General features: G+C 51.9%; 6 protein-coding genes across 6 annotated transcripts; 3 read left to right on the top strand and 3 right to left on the bottom strand.

Moving 5' to 3' along the window:
* On the top strand, positions 1–3,719 carry pmcB (putative calcium-translocating P-type ATPase(PMCA-type); the record flags this gene model as incomplete). The annotated part of the gene is made up of 4 exons (XM_025710425.1): positions 1–789; positions 844–1,274; positions 1,329–1,471; positions 1,525–3,719. 4 exons carry the CDS (start codon positions 1–3, stop codon positions 3,717–3,719), a joined length of 3,558 nt encoding a protein of 1,185 aa, XP_025568232.1.
* Positions 3,720–4,431: 712 nt separating this feature from the next.
* BO88DRAFT_420862 (actin-related protein 2/3 complex subunit 5 family protein) lies at positions 4,432–5,102 on the top strand (the record flags this gene model as incomplete). Its single annotated transcript, XM_025708472.1, has 2 exons — positions 4,432–4,790; positions 4,886–5,102. The coding sequence occupies 2 exons, from the start codon at positions 4,432–4,434 to the stop codon at positions 5,100–5,102; spliced, it is 576 nt and encodes a 191-aa protein (XP_025568231.1).
* Positions 4,889–6,546, bottom strand: BO88DRAFT_400112 (uncharacterized protein). The gene is made up of 2 exons (XM_025705484.1): positions 6,207–6,546; positions 4,889–6,133 (listed from the first exon to the last, which is right to left on the bottom strand). Exons 1-2 carry the CDS (start codon positions 6,477–6,479, stop codon positions 5,297–5,299), a joined length of 1,110 nt encoding a protein of 369 aa, XP_025568230.1. The 5' UTR covers positions 6,480–6,546; the 3' UTR covers positions 4,889–5,296.
* Positions 6,547–6,643: 97 nt separating this feature from the next.
* On the top strand, positions 6,644–8,972 carry BO88DRAFT_377646 (putative dynactin Arp1 p62 subunit RO2; the record flags this gene model as incomplete). The annotated part of the gene is made up of 3 exons (XM_025704412.1): positions 6,644–6,775; positions 6,847–7,223; positions 7,289–8,972. Exons 2-3 carry the CDS (start codon positions 6,883–6,885, stop codon positions 8,970–8,972), a joined length of 2,025 nt encoding a protein of 674 aa, XP_025568229.1. The 5' UTR covers positions 6,644–6,775; positions 6,847–6,882.
* A 733-nt stretch (positions 8,973–9,705) lies between these two features.
* On the bottom strand, positions 9,706–11,261 carry BO88DRAFT_377645 (40S ribosomal protein eS7; the record flags this gene model as incomplete). Its single annotated transcript, XM_025704411.1, has 3 exons — positions 9,706–10,505; positions 10,654–10,736; positions 11,106–11,261. 3 exons carry the CDS (start codon positions 11,259–11,261, stop codon positions 10,142–10,144), a joined length of 603 nt encoding a protein of 200 aa, XP_025568228.1. The 3' UTR covers positions 9,706–10,141.
* A 320-nt stretch (positions 11,262–11,581) lies between these two features.
* BO88DRAFT_400110 (Rab family GTPase) lies at positions 11,582–13,396 on the bottom strand. The gene is made up of 4 exons (XM_025705483.1): positions 13,313–13,396; positions 12,927–13,167; positions 12,750–12,813; positions 11,582–12,594 (listed from the first exon to the last, which is right to left on the bottom strand). The coding sequence occupies exons 2-4, from the start codon at positions 13,008–13,010 to the stop codon at positions 11,954–11,956; spliced, it is 789 nt and encodes a 262-aa protein (XP_025568227.1). The 5' UTR covers positions 13,011–13,167; positions 13,313–13,396; the 3' UTR covers positions 11,582–11,953.
* Positions 13,397–13,627: the final 231 nt, after the last annotated feature.

Genomic DNA, 13,627 nt, shown 5'->3' with positions numbered 1-13,627 from the left:
ATGGCGTCCACTCTATCGCCAGACAGGCTCAGGGTACGGAGTGACACGCGAACGTCGGCTCAATCGCTGGACGGTGAGACGTTACGTCCGCGAGCAGACTCTACCATCTCCAGTGCAGATACAGCTGTAAGGTCGAGAGCCAACTCTGAAGCCACTAATGCCCCGACCAAGATGGAGTACGATGATGTTTCGGTGGCCGATGCCTTGAATCCCGATCCTCGAAACGAACAGGACTTCATTGTGCCAGATAATAAGTTCGCCTTCTCTCCAGGACAATTGAACAAGATGCAGAACCCTAAATCTTTGGCTGCGTTCCAGGCACTTGGAGGCATGCAGGGATTGGAACGAGGACTGCGGACAGATCTGACGTCAGGTCTGTCGGTTGATGAGACTCTCTTGGAGGGTTCGATCAGTTTTTCGGAAGCGACTTCCCCTGACTATGCCTCTTTCAAAGAAACCGCTCCTCCAAACATTGACGCTCCGATAATAGAGTCCGGTACGCAGTTTCAAGACCGCATAAGCGTGTTCTGTCAGAACAGACTGCCGGCTCGGAAGTCAACGGGATTCTTGAAGCTGTTTTGGCAAGCCTACAACGACAAGATCATCATTTTGTTGACGATAGCTGCTATCGTGTCGCTGTCCCTTGGTATCTATGAGACTACGAGTGAAGGTAGTGGAGTGGATTGGATTGAAGGAGTTGCGATCTGTGTGGCTATTCTGATAGTCACCATTGTGACTGCTGCAAATGACTGGCAGAAGGAAAGACAGTTTGCTAAGCTGAATAAGCGTGTAAGTGCTTACCTTTCTTCTGTTATTAACGAAGACCACCACTGACTTCTTCAGAACAACGACCGAGAAGTCAAGGCTGTCCGATCTGGCAAGGTCTCCATGATATCGATACACGACATCACAGTCGGTGACATTCTTCATGTCGAGCCGGGCGACTCCATCCCTGCGGATGGGGTTCTCGTCTCGGGTCATGGCATCAAATGTGACGAGTCTTCCGCTACAGGAGAGTCTGACCAGATGAAGAAGACTGATGGACATGAAGTTGGGCTCTTGATCATGAATGGGAAGGCTACGAAGAAGCTCGACCCGTTCATGATCTCTGGCAGCAAGGTGCTCGAAGGTGTTGGTACCTATCTCGTCACGAGTGTCGGACCGTACTCAACCTACGGCCGGATCCTACTGTCTTTGCAAGAATCGAATGATCCAACACCTCTTCAAGTCAAGCTAGGTCGACTTGCTAATTGGATCGGCTGGCTAGGCTCAGGGTAAGAGCGACCCTCCTTTGTATTCACATGGTGTTGTTTGCTAACTGCTTCTAGTGCTGCGATTATCTTGTTCTTCGCTCTGTTCTTTAGGTTCGTGGCGGATCTATCCCATAACACTGGAACGCCTGCGGCCAAGGGAAAGGAGTTCGTCGACATCCTCATTGTTGCTGTTACCGTCATTGTCGTTGCGATTCCTGGTTAGTAGTCTCCCTATGCTAGATCTATGACTGTTACTGACTGATATCCACAGAGGGTCTGCCGCTTGCTGTAACTTTGGCACTGGCATTCGCCACAACCCGAATGGTCAAGGAGAACAACCTTGTGCGCGTCCTCCGTGCCTGTGAGACAATGGGAAATGCAACAGTTATTTGCTCCGACAAGACCGGGACCCTTACCCAGAACAAGATGACTGTTGTGGCAGGGACCTTGGGCTCGAAAAGTTTCAAGCATACCCCAGGCGAGGAACGCTCATCTGAAGTCTCGACTCCCGCTGAGTTTTTCAAGCAATATTCAGGCAAGCAGCGGGACCTCATCCTTCATAGCATCGCCTTGAACTCTACTGCTTTCGAGGAAGAGAAGGATGGGTCGAAGGAGTTCATCGGCAGTAAGACCGAGGTGGCTCTGCTGCAAATGGCCAAAGATCATCTCGGCCTGGACGTTACTGCAGAGCGTGCCTCTGCGGACGTTGTCCAATTGATCCCCTTCGACTCTGCACGTAAGTGCATGGGGGTTGTCTACCGGGAGCCTACAATGGGTTATCGCCTCCTTGTCAAGGGTGCTGCTGAGATAATGGTCGGTTCATGCACGACTCAGATGGTCGAGGCAGACTCTTCTCACGGCCATATTTCCACTGATGCCTTGCACGAGGGAGACCGACAGGTTATCCTAAACACAGTCGAAGCTTACGCAGGTCAGTCCCTACGGACGATCGGACTAGTGTACCGCGACTTCCCAAGCTGGCCGCCGAAAGACGCCCGATGCTTGGAAGATGATCCGGAATCCGCCAGATTTGAGGATGTTTTCCGCGACATGACCTGGATCGGGGTTGTGGGCATCCAGGATCCTCTCCGGCCCGAAGTGCCCGCTGCCATCCAAAAGTGCCATGCGGCAGGTGTACAAGTGAAGATGGTCACTGGTGACAACATTGTAACCGCCAGTGCGATAGCCTCGTCATGTGGTATCAAGACAGAGGATGGGATTGTCATGGAAGGACCCAAGTTTCGCCAGCTTTCTGACGAGGAAATGGATCGAGTCATCCCTCGTCTGCAAGTGCTAGCTCGCTCGTCACCCGAGGATAAGCGGATTCTGGTGGCACGGCTCAAGAAACTAGGCGAGACTGTCGCCGTCACCGGTGATGGTACTAACGATGGGCCAGCCCTGAGAACAGCTGATGTCGGCTTCTCCATGGGAATTGCTGGAACAGAAGTCGCGAAGGAAGCCAGTTCGATCATCCTTCTCGACGACAATTTCAAGTCCATTGTTACCGCCATTGCATGGGGCCGGGCCGTCAACGATGCTGTCGCCAAGTTTCTTCAGTTCCAAATCACGGTCAACATCACAGCTGTGGTCTTGACCTTTGTTTCGTCTTTGTACAGCAGTGAGAACAAGAGTGTCCTGAACGCGGTGCAGCTGCTCTGGGTCAACTTGATTATGGACACATTTGCAGCTCTTGCCTTAGCGACTGACGCACCAACAGAGAAGATTCTCAACCGCAAACCTGTTCCCAAGAGCGCATCACTATTTACAGTGATCATGTGGAAGATGATCCTCGGTCAAGCGCTCTATCAGCTGGCCATCACCTTCATGCTCTACTTTGGTGGAAATCAGATAATCGGATCGCGACTTGGAACCGACGACCCGCAGACGGTGCTCAACACTATTGTGTTCAATACCTTTGTGTGGATGCAGATTTTCAATGAATTCAACAACCGACGACTGGACAACAAGTTCAACATCTTCGAAGGCATGTTCCGCAACTACTGGTTCCTAGGAATCAACTGCGTCATGGTCGGCGGTCAAATAATGATTATCTTCGTGGGAGGAGAGGCTTTTGGCGTAACCCGTCTCGATGGGATTCAATGGGCCATTTGCATTATCTGCGCGCTGGGCTGCCTCCCATGGGCAGTTGTTCTCCGTTTGGTCCCCGATGGGCCATGCGAGGTTGCTCTCAATTTTGTCGTCCGATGCATGAATTTTATCTTTAAGCCCATCGGCCGGGCTATGAGTCATCTTGCGGCCATGATTCGCTCTTGTCTGCGACCGGTGAAAAGAACAGCCCAGCGTGTTGTGAAGCGCGGTGCGAAGGCAGAGCAGAACACCAGCACTGATGCCTTGCCCGACGAGGAGGCAGGAAGGGCGTCGTTGCACGAGTTGAAGAGAGAGCCGACGCCGGAGGCGCCTGTTACATCAATTCCGGTGCCTCCAATTACTATTACGACTTCTTGATGATTTGTATGATGTCTAATTAGCGGGTTTTGAGCTTCTGTATATATGGGTATACAGCGATTAAGCATGCGTGGGTATGCAGATAGTGCATGGAGTTGGTGGCTTTTTGTTAGATTCGAAACAAGCAGTATATGTACAATAGATGACTATAATACCCAGAAAAGTGTCTCTATAATCAAAGCATAATAAAATCTATCCGTGATAATACTAAATTATTCCCCCTAAATGTATGTTCAAATGGTAGTTATTGATTGAATAGTCTAGTCCTGACCCTGACAGGGGTTGCCTCAGGCCTGCCGGCCCGCACTCCGCAGCGACCCTCGCTCTCCGCCGCCACTTCACCCTCATTCATCACCACCATCTTCTCCAGGAGCTCTTGATTCCTTCTGTCCGTTCCAATCCACGCTGTCAATTCATCTCAGTCAAACACAGTAAGACTGTACCCACCTAACTCGCTAGGAACACCACACCCATCCCCCTCCTAGCCACCCACCGCATATCTCTCTACCTGACCACCTCCGTCATCTCCTTTCCCCGCGGACACCTGGTAATGACGCTGCCTACCTACCACCCAGCTCCAGCTCCAACCCACCACAATCGCTAACCAGAAACTTCACCACCAGATACAGACCTCCTCAATTGACACTTCAACAAACACTACCCAATATACTACACTCCCCATCCCTAAACCTCCAGCACAGCAACCGCAACAATGGCCCAACTCAACTACCGCACAATCAACATCGACGTCCTGGACCCCGAGTCCTCGATCAACTTTCCCATGGAGACTCTCCTCCCACCCACTCTCCCCGCCCCAACGACCTCCGGCGCCGCCGCCTCCGTCGTAAACCAGGTGCGCCAGCTCCTCCGCAGCGGCGACAACGAGGGAGCTCTGCGGTACGTGCTCGAGACGGCGCCGCTGGGCGGCGATGACCGCGCAAAGGGGGTGCATTTGGCCGCTGTCGTGGAGGTCTTGCAGGGTATTCGTCAGGGAGAGATGAGTCACGTGCTGGAGTCTGTGTGTACCGGTGAGGGTGGGTCGGAGAGAGCGGATTGTTTGATGAAGTATTTGTATGGTTTCCCCCCTTCACTTCTCTGTGTTATACCAAGTGGTGGGTTTGGTGCTTGTGGATGTGCATACTAATGAATCTTTGTGTTGTGTATAGGTACAAGGGCATGGCTGCGCCAGCTCCCAGTAGCGCGGCACAGTCGCCTCGCATGTCGCCGCAGAGTACGGGATTCTCGCAGATTCAGGCCCGCAATCTGGGTGAGGGAGGTGGTGGACAGCAGATGAGTGTGTTGTTGAACTGGCATGAGAAGTTGGTGGAGGTTGCGGGGACGGGGTCGATTGTTAGGGTCATGACGGATCGGAGGACTGTTTAAATTGCATGATTCTTGTTGTGTTTAGATTTGGGTTGTTGTATGTTGAAGATGGAGGTGTGTGATCTGTGTACTCGTGTTCTTCGTCAGGATGATATCCTAGATGTGCCTCTTTTTTTTTTTCCCCCTTTCCTCGTCAATATTATACAAGCACATTATTCTATACTATACATGAACCAACTCCACTGAAATCATGATCAATTACCGATAGAACCACCACCCAACAAATCCTTCAGATTCAACTGCCCACTTCCTCTCTCCAACGGCTTCGCCTGACCCTCACCCTCCTTCCACCCAATCATATAAATCAACCGAAACGTCGCCGGCACTCCCCTAGAGCCCTCCTCCTTATGCAACTCACGATAAATCGCCTCATTCGCCAACAGCACATCCCTCGACATGGGCCCCAACTCCCGATGCAGGATGGCGTTATTCTCCCCCATTGCCTGCAAATCGCCCATCAACGCAAAGGTATCCGGATACTCCACCACAATATCCTCCACATCCACCGTCAACATCTTAAATCCCGCCTTGTTCAACAATCCCCCAACATCCCTCACATCCGCCAACGGCGACACATGCGGACTGACACCCCCGCGCCGCTCCAAATCCGCCAACTGCAACGACGTCCGCAGCTCGAACAACGTATCCCCGCCGAACATCGCCGCAATGAACGGGCAATCCGGCTTAAGGATAGAGTTGACCTGCGCCAGCAGCGAGGGCAGATCATTGATCCAGTGAATCGAGAGCGAGGAGAGCACCGCGTCGAAGGAGTTCTCCGGGAAGGGGAGGGATTCGAGATCAGGCACGATTTGCCGCTTTAGAGAGATCTGGTCGTTGAAGGGCTCGTCTGCGTCACGGTACAGAAGGGCCTCGGAGGTGTCGATGCAGGTTAATTGTCCGATGCGAGTGCTGAGGGGTGGGGAGCTGCCGTTGGGAGCGTCGGGGTCTGGATCGGGCATTGTGAGAGCGCGGGCGATGTTGCAGCTGTTGGCGCCGAGATCGAGGACTTGGGGGAAGGTGCGTTTGATGTCCTATTTTTCATTGTCATTTCCCATTCAGTATTATGTTTATCTCTATCTGTAGGGGATGGTGTGGAGAGCATACCAGCAACCGCTCACATAGCCGCATGGCTACTTCGTCCTTGATGTAGTCGGTCTTGCGGCTCTCCTCGACATTGCGGGCTGCGCGGTCCTTCTGCATGTGCTTTGTTTTGCGATTGAAGATTTCCATGACTGGATTGCCGGGCGTTTGGCTTGCGTAGGTGCGGCGTGATGGACATGATGATGCTGATGATGATGATAATGTGTAGGTGGGTGTGCGTTTGGTGTAGATGCGCGGGGAGCGCAGTGCTGGTCGAAATATGTGAGATAGAGACATTTTGAGGTCTCTGGGTTTTGAATTGGAGTTGGTTTGTTGGAATTGAGAGGAGGGAGAAAGGGTTTAGAGGGAAGGGAAAAAAGTTGGAGGCAGCTCAGCAGCAGCGGAACGTGACGTCGGCGAGAAATCCCATTCCATCTCCGCATTTTCTCCCGCCACGTCGCGTCCTCTTGTCGCGGGGTTGTTCTCTCTAGAATTTCTTAATGTGTGATGGGTCTTATGGGTATGTTGGAAGCAGATTACATTGAGGTGTCAATTTGAATGGTTCTATGTGATTCGATTTATCGGTGCTTTAGGTGTGGTGCTTCCTGTTTCCCCCTGATGTTGTTTTCGGGCTTCCATACTGATTTGTTGATGATGCGCCTAGAATGCAATAAGCAATATCTTGATCGAGCTCTACAACATGTCACGTCCCTTCCCTTACACTTTTATATCTTGTCCTTGCGCCAATATCCCTGTACCTGATCCGGCGAAGAAACGGAGATCGAGGGAGTCGCCGCAGAAATCCAACCCCGATCAACCCAAATCTCTCCTGCGCCCGGATGACGACGAAGATGAACAGGCTTTTGATCCTCGGTCTCCGCGCGCCAATTTCTCTCTGTATCCCCCGGAGCAGCTGCTTTACTGCGAGGACTGCCATCAGATCAAGTGCCCGCGATGCATAACGGAGGAGATTGTGTGCTGGTACTGTCCGAACTGTCTGTTCGAGACGCCCAGCAGCATGGTTCGGAGTGAGGGGAATCGGTACGTTAAGCAGGATATACGAGCCTCAAGCTTTTATAGGTGTATGCTAATGCGGCGAATGCTAGATGCGCTCGCAATTGCTTCAACTGCCCGATATGTACCGCCCCCCTGGGCGTCAACACCCTCGAGAACGTCGTGACAGGCGGCACCAGCCAACAGGGCCCCTGGGTGTTGTCTTGCGGATACTGCATGTGGTCGACTTTGGATATTGGCATCAAGTTTGATAAGCCGACCAACATCCGGACTCAACTGTCCAAGATGACCGAAGTCACTCCTGCTCGCTCGAGACAAATGTCCCGGACATTCGGGGACCTCAAATCTCCCCTCTCCACTTACTCCTCCATCGATGAGCAATTCCTACCACCAGGAGAGACCAAGCCTGAAGATTCCCCTCTGGACCAACCCAGTGCTCCTCTCACTCCTGATGCTCGATTTCACGCCCTCAAGAACTTCTATAAGAACCAGATCTCCGCGACATCCTCCTCCCCAACAGACCCCCTAGGCATGGACTTCGGATCTGGGTTCTCCTCCCCCGGTGCCCTAAACCGCATCATGTCCCTTTACACTTCGTCATCCCGCCTCAGCAGCCTCTACGGCGGAGCCAACAAGAAGCCCAAAACCAAACCACCCGTCATGCGAGAAGCCCTCACAGCCGGCGAGGGTCTCAAGATCCCCTCCCCGGACGCCGAAGACACACTCATCCAACGCATGTCCTCCCCGGACTGCGGATGGGACGGCCTGGCTTCCATCGAACAACGCGCGTTCCAATCCCCAGACGCCCGGTTCGTAGAGGACCTCCTTCCGCTGCCCGTGTTACTTCGTACAAAACGGTCCAAACGATGCAAGTCGTGCAAGCACATCCTCGTCAAACCCGAACTGAAACCACAGTCCACGCGGTTCCGTATCCGCCTGATAGCCCTCAGCTACATTCCCTTGCCGACATTACGGCCGCTGAACCCCAGTCCCTCCCCAGCCACCACCACTACCACCACCGTTCTCCCGGCACCTTCAAGTTCCACGACGAACCCGAACCTGGATGCTCTCTCCCCACTCCGACCCATCCAACTCCTCCTCACGTTGAAGAATCACATGTTCGATCCCGTCCGCGTCACACTCGCCACGCCATCCGTCACTCCGGGCCGCGTGGCCTCCAAGGTAACTATCCTGTGTCCGCAATTCGACATTGGCGCCAACAGCGACGTGTGGGACGAAGCCCTCCAGGGTACTTCGGCTACCACTACCCCAGCCACATCCACGGGAACTGACCCCCGCGGATCCCGATCCGGAGGGCTCGGCGTGTACGAGAAAGTCGCAGAAGCCGGGAAAGTCTGGGACAAGGGACGGAACTGGACCACCGTGGTGTTGGAAGTCGTACCGGGGACATTACCTGGTGGTGCAAAACAACCCTCCGCCAACAATACCAAGAAAGACAAGAAGATGAAGAAGACGAAGGCCCCCGTCGATGATGAGCTAGACGACCAGGATGACAACTCTGACGATGATGACTCCGACTCCGACCCGGGATTTGATTGGAGCGGACAAACATCTGACCCCAATGAGCAGTTACAGCCGGATGAAGATGTGTTGGAGATCCCGGTGTTTGTGCATATGGAATGGAATTCGGATAATCAGATTGACAGTGAGCAGGGGGTGGGGAGGGCTGGAGCGGGTGGAAATGATACGGTGAAAAGGGAGTTGGCGTATTGGATGGTGTTGGGGGTGGGGAGGATAGTAAGGGAGATCGTGTAGATAGATGCATGGATGTTTAGTTCTGACGTTGCTTTGTGTATAGATGTGATGATTGATGGATGTTGGTGATACCTTGTTTTCTTTTTTTTACTAGATATACATATATCGCATCTTTCTCATTTTTGATTCCAGAGCAGTCAATAGCCATCAAATGCTGGTGGGTATAGTAGTGGTTCACGACCTATGACATGATGGCTACTACTACTAATTGACATGATATAACGAACCCACAATAGAGTAACTATAAGGCTTAGCCCCCTTCCTGGCAGCAATAGCCCTAGCGACTCCTACCAACAAGACTCAAAAGAGTCCAGTTACTTAAATATTGCAAAATAATATAACAGTCACATGCTACTAGTACCAGCTCAATCTACAGTATACTACTCAGCTACCCAACCCCCCACCTACACTCTCAAAAAAATTAAATGTCAAAGATCATACACTCGACAACACAATGCATTTTCTTTTCCAGGCAATTCCCCTAAGCCCTATAGCTAGCTAGCTACCCTAGCAACCAAGTTTCCTTCTCCTCCCCCCCCTTTTTTTTATTTTGAGAATGACATGACAAAATGAACAAATGAAACTCGAAGACAGACATGAAGATTTGAACTTTGACTTTCCTTTTTCAAACTCTCAATTCCCTTAATACCCGATTGTTTTTTGTTTTTCGCCCCGAATCCCACCCAAAGATAAAACACATGTACCATGTACCGGAACCGACCGACCGACTGACCGAAAGAAAGATACCTGACCAGAACCTCACTGTCTCAATCCTCAACCCCACAAGAGCCGCAAGCAAGAAGGTGTCTAACTGACTGACTGACTGACGGCTGAGGTGGGTGTGTGGGAGGGGAACATGCAGGAAACAAAAAAGGGGGGTTGGTGATGGGGGATGGGGAGATCGTAGTTTAATGTTTCTGCATGTCCCTGAGCCCACGTGCAATATATGGTACGTGATTTTCCGAGGGAAATCGACGAGTAAAAAAAATATGGAAGAAACGGCAAGAAAGATGGGAGGAGAGAATAGGACGGAGTAAGAAGAAAAAATTGAGGTAAGAAGGTCAAATCAAATTTTTAGTCTCTTGTCTTGTCACATTTGTCACTTGTCAAATTAAAAAAGGAAAAAAAAAAGAGGGAAAAAAAAATTTGATTCCTTTTTTTTTCACTCTCTAGTAGTCGGCACCACCCTGGGGGAATTCAAAGACAACAGCACGGCCAGTCAACCGACGGTAGACCTCGCCGTAGGCATCAAGGCGGTGGTCAACACCACCACGCTCCTTCTCGTCCAGGATGACCTTGAGGGTCTTGGAGCCGTCCTCCTTGGTGCGGGTACGCTTGCCGACGATCTCGACGGGGTAGACGAGGTCGGTGAGGATGGCGTCGTGGACAGCAGTCAGAGTGCGGGAACGGGGACGCTTCTGCTTCTGGTTGGAACGAGAGCTGGCGGAGCGCTTGGGGCGGGGCAGGATGCGGCGCTGAGCAACGAAGAGGACGTGGCGGTCGGAGAACTTCTTCTCGAGCTCACGGGTCAGACTATAGAAGGGGAGTCAGTTATATGGTTTCTGGTGTCGTTTCTTTTTGCTGCTACGCTTCTGGTAGTTGTGGGCATGTGGCTGGCACATTCCGGGGTTGGTGTATTTTTTTTTTGTCTCATGTGGAGGTGTGGAGTGGAAAATCGTACCGCTGCTGGATCTTGTGGAAGCCCTGGAGGAGAGGGACAGGGACGAAGATGATGACTGCCTTCTTGCCGTGGCCGACCTCGACCTATGGTGATAGTAGAGTCAATATCAAATTGCGCACAATCCGAGAGAAAAACAAATGAATTTTTCAAATTCCCAATTCGCGCAGCAGATCAGAGTTGAGTGTCGATTGGTTGTTGGGACGATTCAATTCGTGTTTTTCTTTTCTCTTCTTCTTCTTCTTCCTCAATGCTGGTGGTATGTGATCCCAAAGCACACACGTATACACCATCCAGGTGCAGACCGCACAAACACACAATATCCACATTGATATTTGATATTTCCCAGAACGTCTCTCGTATGTTGGCAATTTCCGCGAATTCACAAAACTCTCGACCCTCTCTGATCTGTACACGGACGGAGGCTATGAATGAAAAAACCAAATCATCCTTACCTCACGGGCAGAGACAAACTGCAGGGGCCTGAGGGTGGCCTTCAGGTCCTGTGTGTTGCTCTCGAGGTCGAAGAGAGCACCGGCGATCGCGGTCTCCAGCTCGGAGGGGTTCTGCCTCGACGGCGAGTTGATGGCGATCTTGTTGATAGCAGCCATGATTGCAGACGAGCGACGGGTAGCTGGCTGTGCTGCGGATGCTGCCTTCTGTCGTGAGGTTGGTTGTCGAGGTTGGTGGTTGAACGGAGATCTCTCGAACGTCCTCCAATTTGCGCTTGGGTCGGCTGTGGGATCGGAGGCTCGGCCTCTCGCTTAGCGGGTGGCCGTAGTCCCGTTTAGGCCTAGTTAGGGGATGTCTGGTCCCGTGACCCTTCTGCCCTTTTCGGATCATCAACCATTAACCAACTACTACCATGCAGGTTTGCGAGAAATGCTTGCTTATCTATCATACTAATCCTCATATAATACAAATTTCATTGCATTTGGATCGCAGAATTCGCATTCTATGACTATGGTTGACTGGCAATGAACCTGACCGGTTCTCTGTACAAATCTTTGCCATTCCCTTAATCGCCATACTAACTCTGCATAGTCATTGGGAACAAACAGAAAAAAAGATAAAGAAGTAGTGCAGTACCATAGCAGAGCAGAACAGAACAAAACACTCGAGACGCCGGGAAATGAGAATGGATCAAGCCGCATGTCAGTCTGGTCCTGACGGTCGGGGAATCACTGCCGCAGGATATTACCGTGTAATCAACCTGACATTGTATCGAACAGTAAAAGGACGGTTGCAAAAACAAAAGAAGCACGACCAAAATCTCATGACACGCTGCAAAAACAATCCGAGATTAGCAGGCACACCCTTCCTTTGCAGTTGCCGGGCCACGCTCCCCCAGGTTGACCCGCGAGTCTTCGGCCGGACGACCGCTGTTCAGGCTAGTCTGGCCCGTGCCAGCGCCACCTGCTCGTCCGCTCTTCAGGCTGCTCTCCGGGATCGCGTTAGCAATCGCAGTAAAGACATCCACGACATTCGTGCCCGTCTTGGCACTGGTCTCGAAGAACAAGAGACCCTCTTCCTCCGCGTAGGCGCTAGCTTCCCGTGTAGGCACCTTCCGAGCATCACCGGAAGTGACATCCTGTGCTTCCTGAGGTTCTTCGGCGGTTTCATCTGCATCGGCCGTAGACGATTCGCCCTCGGCATCAGCGGGCGACTCCCCGGCCGCCTCGTTCCCGTCGTTTGTCAAATCCAGCTTGTTACCAACGAGAGCGATCACAATGCCGGGACTAGCTTGTCGCTGGAGTTCCGCAACCCAGTGCTTAGCCTTTGTGAGAGAGGACGGTTTGGTAACATCGTAGACCACGAGCGCCGCCTGGGCGTTACGGTAGTACATGGGAGCGAGCGAGGCGAAACGCTCCTGACCGGCGGTATCCCAAATTTCGAACTTGATCGTTCGCGTAGGCAGAGAGCATTTTTGGGTGAGGAATGCAGCTGTAATAGATAGACAATGACATCAGCATCGGAGATACGGCCACTTTCGGGAACCAAGAGAACCGGGAACAATTCCCTTCTTCCTTTTCCTTTCTCTCTCTCTCTTCCCAAACTGGAAAAGTGATCTGTAACTGCTACAGTCGGGAGAAGCTTACCTCCGATAGTCGGTTCTTTGTTCTCTTGGAAATCGTTGTTGACAAATCTCAGCACCAGTGAGGACTATAATGGGCAATCATCGATTGGGTTCATTGTCAGTCTCTTTTTTTTTTCTCTCTGGTTACTCAGGTATCACGCGGAGGTCAGAGCTAGGAAAGTGACGAGGTTGCTCGTACCTTTCCCACAGCGGCTTCACCCAAAAGTACCAGCTTGACGCTGCTACTCGGCTTGGGAGTATTTGTGCTAGTTGATTCAGACATGGCTCGAGAGCCCAACGAAGGCGATGAAGGTATGCGATCAGGTCGTCTTGCAGGACAAGCCCACACTAGGAATGATTATCAATCTGAAGGATGATTTCAGCTCGCAAAGGGCGGCTCAGGCCGGGCGATACAGAGAGCACTGCTCGGGAGTAGAAGCCTGAAGGAAGACGTAAGCAAGACACACGAGGGAACTCCGGAGGAGGGGGTGTGGTGGAAATGGCCAGAATCGAGCAGGGGTTAATGTGACGGAGGGAACATTGGAGGAGATAAATGGACAAATAAGAAGAAGGTATACTACGCACCAGTACCAGAGTGAAATGGCGGTGGACGGGGAAAGGTGATGGAGAGAGAGCGCAATGACGGCGAGAGAGAGGGAGAGAGAGATGCTACGGCCTAGGTAGATACGCAGTGAGGCGGAGGGTGAAGTAGATGGCGGCGCGATGCCTGACTCGGTTAGCGCGCCCAAGGCGGGCGGGCAGTCACGGGATGTTCCCGCAATTCTCCAAACAGAAAAATTACTATCTTTATTAGTCAATTTTTTGGTGCTCTTCAGGTACCAGTCAGAACTTCGCGGGTGCTACTGGTCCCATGGGGAGGAAATGGCAGACAAGACTTAG

The sequence above is a fragment of the Aspergillus vadensis genome, assembly GCF_003184925.1.
Source record: "Aspergillus vadensis CBS 113365 unplaced genomic scaffold BO88scaffold_1, whole genome shotgun sequence".
NCBI lineage: Eukaryota > Fungi > Ascomycota > Eurotiomycetes > Eurotiales > Aspergillaceae > Aspergillus > Aspergillus vadensis.
This window is presented reverse-complemented; position numbering and strand designations above follow the sequence as displayed.